The 13842-nt window shown below is 37.8% G+C and overlaps 1 protein-coding gene across 1 annotated transcript in view; it reads left to right on the forward strand.

The window, feature by feature from the left end:
• The window catches only part of LOC132206131 (uncharacterized), a 116311-nt gene that overhangs the window by 2901 nt on the left and 99568 nt on the right, over positions 1-13842 (forward strand). Inside the window, exon 2 of the mRNA XM_059638795.1 lies at positions 4436-4554. Coding sequence (XP_059494778.1) covers positions 4436-4554 — 119 coding nt within the window. The remainder of the gene's footprint in view (positions 1-4435; positions 4555-13842) is intronic.

Genomic DNA, 13842 nt, shown 5'->3' on the forward strand with positions numbered 1-13842 from the left:
ATCTTTAAAGCAAATATGTTACTACTGTCAAAATGGAATCTGTGCAAGTAAAAGGGAAATAGTGTACAGTGGAAATGGTAATAGAAATTGAAAATCTCTCTCAGTGAATGTCCTTTAAAAGATAGAGTTTAAACAGGGAAACTCACTAAGCGCTAGTGCCTAAGGTGGATTGGACAATTTGGTGTGAGGAGGGTTTTAATCCTGCTGCATGGACCATTCAAAAACTGATCACAGTACATGCTTATTGCTATTCAAGTGTGCTTTCGCACCCAATACCATCATGGAGTGCTACTCAGATTGTGTGGGATTTTGCACCAAAGCATTGAGACCATGCAGTTAAGCTGACTGAGTACTCCATTTTATCAACTTTTAGGGGCAATGCAATGATGAAACATTTAATGACAACTCTGATGGTTTCATTGGGAACTCGGCATGCATTATGGTGTAGGGTGTAGTACCTCATCTTTTCAATCCTTGAAAAAGAGTTTAGATCTGTGAATCCAGAACATCACCATATTCCTTCATTCTGTTAGCATGAAAAGTAGAGGCAATGTAAAGATGTAGTCCCATGACAATGACTTGAACACCATGAGAGATGCTCATGTAATCCTTTCTCAGGATGACCGCGTGGCCATGATTCCCCACTTTGCTGCCAGCCCTGCCATTGTCGGACTCAAAAGTTTTTATTGGCACCTAGATTGTCTAGACAATACACAGGCAGGACAAACACCAGGTAGACCCTCTAAAGGCTCATAACTGTTTAAGGCTGCCCACTACTAGCCCATGCGAATGATCATCAATCTCCAATGTTCAAGACTCAGTCAACATGAGAAGGAATCTGTAGGTCCAATGAAACAAATAGAAGCATTGTTATAAATGGATGCAATTTCAGTACAAATAAATACTGGGTGGACATTTGCTTTGGAGAATCTCATTGCATGTTGCTGAGCCTTGGTTGTTTTCATCGTATTTCTTCATGTGAATCCTGACAATTTTTATCCTGCAGTGTCTACAAGGCTTGGCCTCCTCCAAATTGCATAGTTGTTTAACATGTTTCAAGTCACTATGAATCTGGAATAAGGTTTGAGTCAGTATTGTAAGACTTTATTTTATCAGTCTAGAAACTACGAGCTGAGTTTGAGAACATTTGTATTTCACTGACTTGGAATTCTTGACACTGTGTGACCAATGTATCATTTCCATCTGCTTGTGCCCAAGTTGCTGACAGTAGTCATGAGCTAAATTCAGATGTGTATGTCCAAAGAACCAGCTTGATACCAGCTGATCTGGGGGGAGAACAGAAGTCATAGCACCAGAAGAATATGTAGACCAGCTAAACATTTCAAAGAATGGAGTCTTTTCTTCACTGCTGAGGCTCATGATTTGCCAAGAAGCTCTTAAGTGGCTAATTAGAACTTGACCCAGTGAGCATTCTCATCGATGGGGTGGACAGTCAATTGCCCTTGAAGATGGTTGCCCAAAATTTGGTACAGACAGCACTAAATCTTGGCCATGGAATTTCTTGGTTGTTGACAGCAATCTCAGTGGTAATCCCAGCAATTTCCCTGATTTTTGGGTGCTCCTTCATAACCATTAGCAGTCTGATTTTTATACAATAAAGTATCAAATATAGTGCACAACTGTGTTAATTTTTATTTAGAAAAAAATCAGCCAGTTTTGTTGTTTAACATAAAAGTTTATAATAAATTTCAGCCGCTCTGACATCATTATATTTCAAGAATTGTACAAAGATCAACATTTAACTGAATTAAAATTAAAGGCAATAAATTGGATAAATTATATTTTCTTTGGCTAAGATAAACTTTAATCAACTCTTTTGTTCTAAATTCTAAAAGCGAAGTGGCTTGACTGATGTAACACTTGAAAATGTGAGTTTGAGCTACAAATCTTGTCCTTTCATTAGCTGAGATTCATACAGAGTTAGCTTGGCTACCTGAATCTTTATATTTTACTCATGTTGACTGGAATCTATTTTGGAAAATATATTTTACGTGTAAACAATGAAACCCAATTGCCCAACTTTAATGAAATGAGTGCAATGGCATTTTCAAACTGCAGTCAATGCTACATGATTAAACCTTCAGAAATATATCCAAGTTTGGCAAACCACACTGAATTTAAGCTGAATAGCTGTTTAATGTTGAAGAGTGCTGTTCAAAACTTTGAATAGAATGAAATCAGTGGTTGTTTCAATTGAAGGAGTTACAAATAGCAAAGTGGTGCTTGCCCCTTGATAATGCTGCATTATCAAATCCAAATCATAAGGATCAGCATCACAGGCAAGTATAGGTATTAGACTCATAGATATTGACAAAATTGGAAAAAAATCTCAAATGACCATGAAGTAAACGTTATGGTTTGCTGTTCTGCTGAATTATGTTACACAACAGCAAGTATATTGGATTCTGCATCACTGAGGTGCTCAGAATGAATGTTGATAGCAGATTCTCCATCTTTCTTCAGGACTTTTTTGGCCATTGGGTTAGGATTAGGCTACCTTGAACTGTGTGTCTGATATGGAATATATATTTTAAATAATACAATCGTATTGAGGCACCCAAGAGTAGAATGTGCTATACGCAAACAAGTTGCATTTTTCAAATTTTTGAATAGTCAGTGATTTGAATAATTTAATAATACCGTAATAAAATGATTGCATGTTTGTTTTCAAATTTTACAAATACAGTGATTTTGCTTTTGCGAAACTATTACATGGAAGCCACTTCAGGCACGCAGATGTGATCTCAGTAGATTGCTTTGCACTCAAAAATAGGAATATAGTGAATTATTATTTGCAGTACAAATCTCTCTGATACTTTTCTGTTGAGTTACATTTTGTAACCAGCAATATGATCAATGATTAGATTTTTAAAAAAATATCAGAAGTTAGAGTCATTGAGGAGTTATAATTATAAAGAAAAGCTTTTGTTGATTTGATTTCTGCTTTTGGTGAGGATTATTATTAAGTGACTTCTAGTTTGAAAGATACAAAAACTGGAGGTAAAATATTTTCAAAATTAGTATTCATATCTAAACTAGCATGAATATCTTCAATCAGTAACAAAAACATAGAGAGAAAGGACACTATGTTAAAGATTTGTAATATGATATTTTAAATTAGATAACACGCATTTTAGTTTTTAGACTGCGAATGTGACTTTTTTTAAAACAAAGATCAGGAAGCAGTTTTGAACAGTGAGTTCAAGTATCATTTCCAAGAAATCATGTGATTTAAGCTAATCACCTGGAAAGTTAATTGATGAAGTGTTTAGAAAGTTGAACTGTTATGATGTACAAATCAACAAACAAGGGGACACTATCAGTATTTGGTTGAGAATTGTTTCATACCTACAGAAGAGCTATTTAGCTTGTGTAGTACAGTCTTTCATAGTTGGAAAGAAGCCATAAAACTGTTTTAGCAGGGCTTTTCTCAAAGTTCAGTTTGAAAAAGTCAGTGAAGTAGCTGAATTCTGGCTATCTTGGGAGAGGCAGTAATAAAGTGAATGACATCTCGGGAGAGTAAACTGAAAATTGGCCAAAAGATGCTTGTGTCTCAATCAGTTGGCTAAGTATTTAAAGAATTAAGATAGGAGTGATACTTCAGCGGGGATGAGGGTCTATAAAGGATGTTGATGGGAAAAGCTTGGTGTTTTTTCTTTTTGCTATTTATTTCATGGTCTTTCAAATTTGTCTTTTCTGTATGTATATTAATATATATTGTTAGTTTATATTTTGTGTATTAAGCTTGTGTTTTTTAAGAGAACTTTGGGAGCTTTGTGTGAATATGTCCAAAGATTGATCAACATGGTAGCCAAACCATAAAAATAAAATTAATGACTTACTGAGTCGTTACTAGGTTTCTCTTGAGATCTGACTTGTCCAATTTCACTATTAACTGGGATCATAGCAACACATACATCAAATCTTTGTACCCTAAATGGTTTAATTATCAATTATCAATGTAGTGTTGACATAGTACCATGCTGTTTTATTGAATTAGTTGATTGGAGCCCTTAACAAATGTTCGAATTCGTAATCCATGCTGAATATTTGAGAGATTAGAGGATAGGCATTTATCCAGTTACCTAACTAACACTTATGCATTTTTGTATAGCTAACTATAGAAGGGCACTAAAGACGTCTTAGATACATAATGGATTTTTTTGCCAGGAATCTAAAGAAAAATATTTTTATTCTGTTAATATGTTCTTAACAGTCATTTCTGCTTAACCAACTTCATTTTCAGAGACTTACGTGGAACAAAGCTCTCTGTTCAAATGATGTACCCAGCTTTTATGGCAGTTCCAAACATTGTACAGCTGTGAGTGTTTTTCCATTCTATACAAAGGTACTTTATTTACATTATTTTGCTTATTATTTGATTACTACTTCTGTTATTTCATTACTTTTACAGTGATGTGCCTGATGCAGTGAGGTGCTGCCTTTGTTATGTTGCTCGAACTGTTGAAATTCTCTTCAATACTGTGAAGATACAGTGTTCAGATCCGTGTGCTGCTAATGACAACTCATGTGGTAGGTCACATCTGCATACGTATGTGAACTGCAACTATAAAATGTGTATGTAAACAAGCACAATTTGAATTGTAATGCAATCATGCCATCTAGTGACCATTAGTTATATTGCAGCCAGTATGCATTGTCATGATCCATACTTGACCACTAATTTTATGTTACGATCTGGTATAGTAGACAAAATGTGAGATCCAGGAGATTTTCTCAGAGAATAAGCTTCAAGATTCCATGGTTTTGAACTAGCAACACTACTTTATTACACAAGTAAGCACAGTAATGCAGTCTTCAATACATGTGCACCTTATTTTGAATACCCAGAATTAACATGTTGTAATAAGAGAGGAGCTTATTGCAGTTTTCCATAGGCCACCAAAGCCGAATTCAAAGAGACAGAGGTCAGTAAGTTTGAGGAGGCGATGGGTTAATGGTATTATTGCTGGACTGTTAATCCAGAGACCCAGATAGTGTTCTGGCACATGGGTTCGAATCCTGCCATAGCAGACCATGGAATTTGAATCAAATAAGTACATGGAATTAAAAATCTAATGATGACCATGTGATTTAGCAGCCTACCCTGGCATTATTGGTGGAGGTAGAGGTGGTGGGTTCTGAGAAATTCATGGGATTGGTCACGATCATATTTGATGCTCAATAATGGGTGTTTAGCGACAGTATTGCACCCGTTTTTTTTCTTTCTTCATTCATGGGATGAGGGCATCACTGGCTAGGCAGCATTTATTGCCCATCCCTAATTTCCCAGAGGGCAGTTAAGAGTCAACCACATTGCTGTGGGTCTGTACGCCAGACCAAGTAAGCATGGCAGCATTGTCAGTTGTCAGGTAAAACCCATCTGGTGCACTAATGCCCTTTAGGAAAGGAAACTGCCATCCTTACCTGGTCTGGCCTACATGTGACTCCAGATCCTCAATAATGTGGCTGACTCTTAACTGCCCTCTAGGCAATTAGGGATGGGCAATAAAGGCTGCCTGGCCAGCAATGCTCTCATCCCATGAATGAATAAAAAAAAGTGGGTAGAATACTGTGGATAAACACCCACTAATATGCATCTAATATCAAATGTGATCATGACCAATCCCGTAAGTTTCTCAGAACCACCACTTCTGCCTCTGCCATTAATGCCAGGGTAGGTTGCTAAATCACATTCAACCTCATTGGGGATTACACATCCGCAAATTTGTTGAGCCAGGTTTGAAACACCCTCTCACAAGCTGTGCCATCATGGATAGCCTCAGTGACTGCTACTGTTCTGGTTGATCACAGTTCTCCCCTGGAGCCTCACTCTCCTGGAATCCAAATATTGTATTCCAGTAATTATTTACAGGTATAACTACAGTTTTTTTTGTCTGCCTCTAACTTCACCAAGCTAAATCTTTTCCTGTTGTCCCTGATCCAATACTGCTCAGCTGCATCAAAGTAAACACTGCTTGTGTATTGTCACCGCCAACCCCCACCACCGCTCTCCGATATACTGGCTTATTAATGGCATCTGACCTCTTGTGAGCTTTTCCTGAGCCCTGACTCCAATGCTTAACAACCTAATAACTCCTAGAACAAGGCTTGAGTTTTAATGTCATAGAGATATTCAACTACTTTTGACTTCTCACAGGATCTTAACTACACAGAGTTAGTGTAGTTCGGCAATACAGTTCAATGGTTCACTTCTCTTAACTCCTTCCCCCAGGACTTCCCTGAGCCTAGAATACAACTGTTCTCAGATTTCCCACAGCATTCCAACTACACAAAACACAGATAGTTTTGTTGCTGTTCCCACAGTGCAGAAAAAATCCATACTTCTAACGTGGAGTCTATCCTCTTTCTCCTTCACATACTTATTGGCCTCTGTCTCTTTGAATTCTGCTTTGGTGGCCTATGGAAAATCTTGCAATAAGCTCCTCCCTTATTTTTGGGCAGAATTAAATGTTGCCACATAGCAACACTTGGAACCATACATGCAATGCATATAGCCAGTCATAGATTGCTGACATGCCGAGTATCGGAACGAGATACAAGAAGATTTCATCACAACCTCGATTCCTCCAACTATCTGAAGTCAATAGTGAAGCTCTCTAGCTGCCAGCTGCAAGATCTGTAAACAGAAACCAGCCAAATTCTAGTTATTTTAGTACAGTAGTAATTGAACCCCATTGTGAAGTTTTGTTTTAAATGACTCATTGCTTAAAAGCAATTAATTTAAAATAAATAATTATGCAATGAACATATGATCTGAATATAACTCATCCTTCCAAAAGATCTTGTTACACTCCCATTCAGTTCCTTGGTCAATAACATCAACTTTTCATTCAAACTCGTCTAATCTTCCACGTCCTTCAAATTGCACCGTGTGTGCTATTAATCTCCTTTGCTGTTGCAGCACAGGAATAAATTACTGCATCCTGGCATCGTCCGTTCTCTTCAATGAGGTAATCAAAATATTGTTTTCTTTTTCAAGCTCCTTCAGCCTTTTATAATAAAAAAATTCTAACAATATTCTAGGTCTCTCTATCTCTATTGATCTTAAAATGGAATTCTTGCATTTTCGTCAAAAGCACAGTATCATCTTTTGTATCATTTGTTCATCTTTTCTACTCAATACCACTGAATTCAGTAGAGCCCAGCTATGTTTACGCTGTACGCATCCATGAGACAGCTCACCTCCCAGATGGCATAATTGAGTGAGGTTGTCACGAGTCAATGACCTTTCTCTGGGTTCCAATCTCTTTCAAAAACTTGCCTTTTCTGATTGATTGAAGTAATATAGTCGGTGTTCATTTGACTTTTACTTTTAAGTTCCTCGAATCTCAAAGGGTATCATGGTAAGCATTCTTCATCCTACCTATTATGTTCAAATCTAGATAACTGCAGTTTCCTGCTGTATTTATTTTCCAAGACATCAGAAATGTTAAACTTTTATCTCAAACCTTCTTTTCCCTTTGACATTTTAAAATTCATACATGGTATCTCTTTAACAGTGCAGGCCTCAATCTTTCTTCTGGCTGAGGTAGATTTGGGCCTCTCTATCTCCTTGCCCTTTTTTGTAATTAAGTCACAGCAGAAGCTATAGTTCAGCAACCCTTGAATAAGTGGGCATTCAAATCTAAAGAAGAAATAGGCTAACATTAAACTTTTCTCATCAAAAACTCATTGGGATGACACTTAACTAATTTGGAATAGTTCACAGTTTGCTTTCCTGAGAACAACCACGGCCATTTTAAACACAAGTCTATATCAAAATTATTTTAGTATTGGAATAGATATCTTAACAAAATTTATGCAACAAGTTCCAGGCATTTGAATGTTATTCACTGTAAAATTTAAGAAGGGAATGTTTATTGATATTTGTAAAGTGAAGGGGATGGTAAATTTGATGAGACAGTGATGTAACTTCTGTGCATCCTTCTGTCGTTGCTGTGTCCCAAGCCTGGTTCTTAGTGACAGAATCATTTTTACATTAAATATAGATTTTCCATGTCAGTATCAGGTTGTTGTGTTGCTCATCTTATAGAACTATTCAGCACTTACTAAGGTGGATGAGGAAGAGTAGGAGGGACACAAACGCCACTCCATTTGAAGTTTCCAAGACTGTGACCTTCTACTGTACCCTCACTGATCAGCCTTTAATTTACGTAGCTATTTCTCTAGGATTGCTGCTGTTCAAAAATGGCCTTCTGCGTCGTGCATGTAGAATATTTACTGGGATTACTGAGAAATCCTGGGATCTTTTTGTATACATCCCCAAAGTGATGTTGAATGAAGGGGCATTGTCATAACAGGTGGCTTCTTTCTTTGACCTAAAATATCGTTGGGTATGAATCAAATTTTAGCTTTGCAAAGCCTCATACCAAACTTCTTGATAGAAGTGTCAAATTGCTATAAACTGTTATTTCAGTTTTCTTATTTAAAAATGAGTTGATTGGTTCATTAACTCTTTCATGATACTAGAATCCTGGAGGTAGATGGAGGTCAAGAAGCAAAGCCTTGCACATACCTTTGCAACAATTTTGCAGAAACACTTGGAAGTCACAGTCAAGTTTTGTCACAGGCACTAGAAACAGTAATTTTCCATACCTTAATTCATACATTTCAAGAATTTTAGCTTACAGTTGTCCATGATGGAAATGGTTGTTGCTGCCTTTAATTTTCTGGCAGCCTGTGTTAGATTACCTAATGTTGGCTTTTGTACAGACTAAATAGAAAGTACAGTCTCCATTCTAGAGTTAGATCATCAATTTGTTCCGAGGGATCAAGAAAGGAATAAAATGGATTTTTCTATTTGGCCTAGGCGTGGTGGTCAGATTTTTGTGGAAAGGAGTGAAATTGTTCAGCGGTGGGGAACTGGGGCATTGGATGGAACACTGATTATGAATATTGTTCTCTTAGCTGGTGCTGAGTTTTAGTTTTTCCAAGTGTTGGCTGTTTCAGAACAAACCAAATTTGCAACAGCTCTGAAACAGGGGTTAAACCCCTCAATAATATAGGCAGAAACCTTACTTCCTGTTTCAGCCGTGGATGCAATTTTTGTAATCGAGTACCAAGAAGAGTGAAATTCAAGTCACAGCTTTCCGTTAATCAGCATTATCCTACCAGTTCTTACATCATGATCCTCTGTGCCTGAAGTGTATTGAAGATGTATTTTAATCATCCTATTCATAGATGGTACTCCGTGCCTCTGGAGTAGATGTGACTTGTACTTGGGCTTCCTGGCTCACAGATAGGGAAACTGCCACTACTCCACAAATACCCTTACACAAAATGTTCCAAACACCATATTGTACTATACACCATATTGTCTCATGCAGCTCAGATGGCTATTTGAAAATACCGTGGCCGAATAAATTTTTGTTTGGAGCTGCAGGACAGTCTGTACCCTTGCAGTAATGTATCTTATTCTGCCAACTAGTGTGTGCTGCCCATTGTGTGAGCAATCCATACTGCTGCTCATAATGTTGTACAATATCCTTCAATAATTGCTCATTATGTGATACATTTGCAGCCGCCACTGTCTTTCAGGAACAGAGTCTGCTTGATCTAGTATACTGAATGAAAGCCACTTCGTAGTCTTAAACAAGATGACATTTATTGTAATATAGAAACTGGCTATGAACTGTGTTAATATGAAAGGCAAGAGTTGTAATCCTGGGCAGGGAAACTTAATTGAGGGGCAGGCAAGTGTTCATTTTCCCAGTGGCAGATTAAAGTTTTGCCATTGAGTTCTCAGAACCTTTCATATTGGTCTTCTTTGGGAACCTCTTATGCATTCGTAGATGCTCATTATTATCTCAGTCCACTGGAATTACATTTTATGTGTGCAATCTTATTCAGCAAAGTTGGGAAATGTGTATTTACAAACACACTATTTATGAGGTGTACTTAGTAGGGTAGACTTTTCCTCCAAGCTCTGGTGAGTACTAGCTTCTTTGGAAACTTTACTCTTTCAAGGCAGGCATTACTTGGTGCAAACAGTTATAGATAAGTGATGAAACATGTCTGGATCAAAAAAACTCTTGAGAAGCCTCAGTCATGTACACTCTTGCTTGTTGTTGTTAAACACTGGTAGAATAAGGGGTGAAGCTTCATTTGGCCAACAAGTGAAGCAGCCGTACTGGCCGATGACTGAAAATCTGACTGTGGCAGGCAAGCATGTCTGAACTGTAATGAAAGATCATTGACACGGTGGTGTATGAGTGCTTGTGATGCTACATTTTTCCTGGTCTCTGACATTCCCTGGATTCCCTGGGTTGCGAAAAGAGAGGTTGATTGATGCACCTGAGCTGCAGAGAATGAAATGCTGTCTGGGTACTTTTAACTATGGAGCTCAGACTTTGGAGGTCCTGATGGGGAGCAGAGCCTCTTGCTCATAAAATTTGGCATTTTACCCATGCCTGCAGATTTAATGGACTGAGCAGAATGTAATCACAAAAGAAAACCTGATATGTCTGATGTATAAGTCTCATCCACTTTAGACTCATCTTGACACTTAGTCCCACAAAAAGGAAATTCCACTCGTGGTTACAGAGTCTATCAGGAAGTCCTAGATGGTGGCATGCATTACTTCATGATCCTAAGCTGTTTCTGTTCCCAAGCTGCTATAACAACATAATGGATGTTGCCTAAGGCACTCCTCATCCATTCACATTTTCGGATCCTCACACACTTATACAACATCTCCCTCAGGCTAATGCTTCCAATATTAACATTTTTACATTTTTATAGAATTACTTTCACCACTATATCATTTTTTTTCCACGTTTCTGACTTCACAAATTTAGGTGGTCCTAGCATCATACAGCACACAAACAGCCCCTACGGTTCAACCAGTCTATGCCAACCGTAATCCTAAACTAAACTAGTTCCACTTGTCTGTGTTTGGCCCATATCTCTCCAAACCTTTCTTATTCATGTATTTATGTCCTTTAAATGTTTTAAGTGTACCTGCACTCTTCATTTACTCTGGAAGCTCATTCCATACACAAACCACACTCTGTGTAAAAAAAAGTTGCTGTCATGCCCTTTTAAAACCTTTCACCTCTCATATGCACCCTAGTCCTGCAGATTTGACTGTTCTCCGAGACTTTGAGCATCTGTGGGTTGAAGATTATTGACTTTACTGATTCTCTTCCTGGCAGTAGAATGTCTGAAAGTTTCGTTAAACTGGACTAACTTAATTTCTTGAATTTTCTTCAAAGAGGACCTCTGCCCTAGTGACAAGGGCACTTTATGCACTATTGCAGGTTGTTAGTCCAGATCATTTCTTCTTTGTTTCAGCCTGGATTTCTAAACTACGTAGTTTAGGCATCGACAAAGAAGAAATTCTTCATAATGATTGTCCCTTCTTGCTCGTGAATTCCATGGTGTTGTATGTCCTACATTTTCAATCTGCATGTACAGATTTTTATCCTCAATCTACCAGTAAATTCATATGGCAGTGTGTAGACTCTCTACTTCAACTTCTTGCTTGTTTAGATATTTTTATTCACTCATGTTGATTGCAGTATTGATAAAGTCAGCGTGCTTGCTTCCTCAATTGTACTACTTGAAATTTGTTTCTTATTTGGCACAATTTCTGTCACGTATTTGGGATTCTTCATGGGAAGACGAGGAAATGGAATACTTTGATTGAATTTGCATCATGTGAATCATCTCGGCACCTGGCACCAAACTTAAATCTGTTATTACTTATTCACTTAGCTGTGTTGCATTCTGAATTACATTAGTTAAAGATTCATCCCTGAGCTCAAGTGGGCTATGCTGCTCACTGGCAATCTGGTTGCTAGTGTTTGTTCACAAACCTTGGAGACCTTTGAAGTCTGAACTCTGTTTAGTTGTGGAAAACTTTTCTGTGAATCCAGTACAGTCACTTGCTTACGGTATGAAGTGAATTTCCTATGCTAACATACCTAATCTCAATGGATCTTGCCTTTTGTATGGATTATTCTATGAGTTTAGAGTGTCCTATGAAATCATTTGTTGGGTGTGCCTTGACTGGTTGTTACAATACATATCCAATCTGTTGTTTCATGTCTGCTGCTCATAGTTTTTCATCTTGAATGAGTTTGACTCCTTCTAACATTTGAAGAAGATTAAGATTTTCACTCATGCTTAAGAGTTAGAATTCTTGATTGTGAAGTACATACAAGTTTTCTACCATCTGAAACCTCCTGTGTTGGAGAATTGCTTGTATCATACCTTTAATCTTAAGTGCTATACCTCCTGGACCATGTAATTCCACTGCTTTGGCTATAGATAACGTTTCTTCATCCACAGTACATTGTCTGATTTTTTTTTAATGAGTTTGCCCCATAACAAACTTAAAATTAGTGAGATGTTCATTGACTTAAACATTTCCTTACCAGAAAGCATCGTCTGGATCATCTAGGAATACCTTTGACTTTTCTTCTATTGTAGTGTGTTTTACTGTAGTGAGCTTCTTCATGTGAGTAAACATTTGGCTTCTTCCTGCACTGTGACTGCGTCTTACTTCACCGCATTTTCTGTAAGTACACTCCGAAGCATTACTCTTTCAAAACTGAGCACTGCTTCTGCCTGTGATTATTCCTTGTTCCACAGTGCTGACAAAGGCTGTTAGTTTGTGTTGTTCTGCTCTCAGTAGAGATTTCTCGTGTTTTTCGGGGTTTGGTACCTTGGGATTTGAATGGGCTCTGCTGATTTTTTAAAAAATTATTTCATGGGATGTCACTTTACTAGCTAGGCCGGCATTTATTGCCCATCCTTAATTGCCATGGAGAAGGTAATGGTGAGCTGCCTTCTTGAAGACACTGCAGTCCTTGGGTTATAGGTAGACCCAGATTACTGTTAGGAAGGGAGTTCCATGATCTTGACCCAGCAAGAGTGAAGGAAGGCAGTAAACCTCCAAGTCAGGATGGGGTATAACTTGGAAGGGGACTTGCAGGTGTGGTATTCTCAGGCAGGAATGGAAATCCCACAGCCTGTTGCAGTAAATTACTCCCATATTCCCTGCTGTAAGGAATTCCACAGATTCATTATCCTCTGAGAAAAGAAATTCTTCCTTTGTCTTAAATGTACAACCCTTAAATTCTGAGGTTTTGCATTCCTGTTCTAGACGGTCCCACAATGGGAAACAACCTTTTAGTATCTGCTCTATCAAGTTCCCTAAGAGTTTTGCATACTACAATAAGATCATCGCACATTTTTCAGAATTCCAAAAAGTTCAATCCCAACCTCCCTCCTAAGTCAGCCCCTCCATGTTTTCATTTTAATATTCCCATCTACCCCTGTTGATGTTTGATTGTCTTGCCTCACAAGCATTTATCTACCTTAAAAATGTTTAATGATCCTACTTGCACCAGTTTCTGAGGCACATTTCCAAAGTTGCACATCTTTAGATAAATACAATTCTCTTCATCTCCGTTTTGAAAGAGTGACCCATTAATTTTAAAATAGTTCTAGTTCTGGTCTTACCCACAAGAGGAAACACCCTTTATACATGCATTTTACCAAGACCATTCAGGATCTTTTGCACTTTCAAATTCTGTCTCACTCTTCCAAACATGAATAGAAACAAGCCCGCATTGTCCCAGCTATCTTCACAAGATAACCCACTCATTCCAGTTATAAGTCTCATGAACTTGCTTTGAACTACCTCCAATGCATTTATGTTTTTCTTGAAACAAGACGTATTCAAGATGTAGTTTCACCATTGATGTTTACAATTGAACAGTAACATCCATACTTTTATGTTCACTTCTTCTTGTAATAAAGGAAAGCACCTCAATAGCCTTCTTGATTATG

The sequence above is a fragment of the Stegostoma tigrinum genome, chromosome 31 (genome assembly GCF_030684315.1).
Source record: "Stegostoma tigrinum isolate sSteTig4 chromosome 31, sSteTig4.hap1, whole genome shotgun sequence".
NCBI lineage: Eukaryota > Metazoa > Chordata > Chondrichthyes > Orectolobiformes > Stegostomatidae > Stegostoma > Stegostoma tigrinum.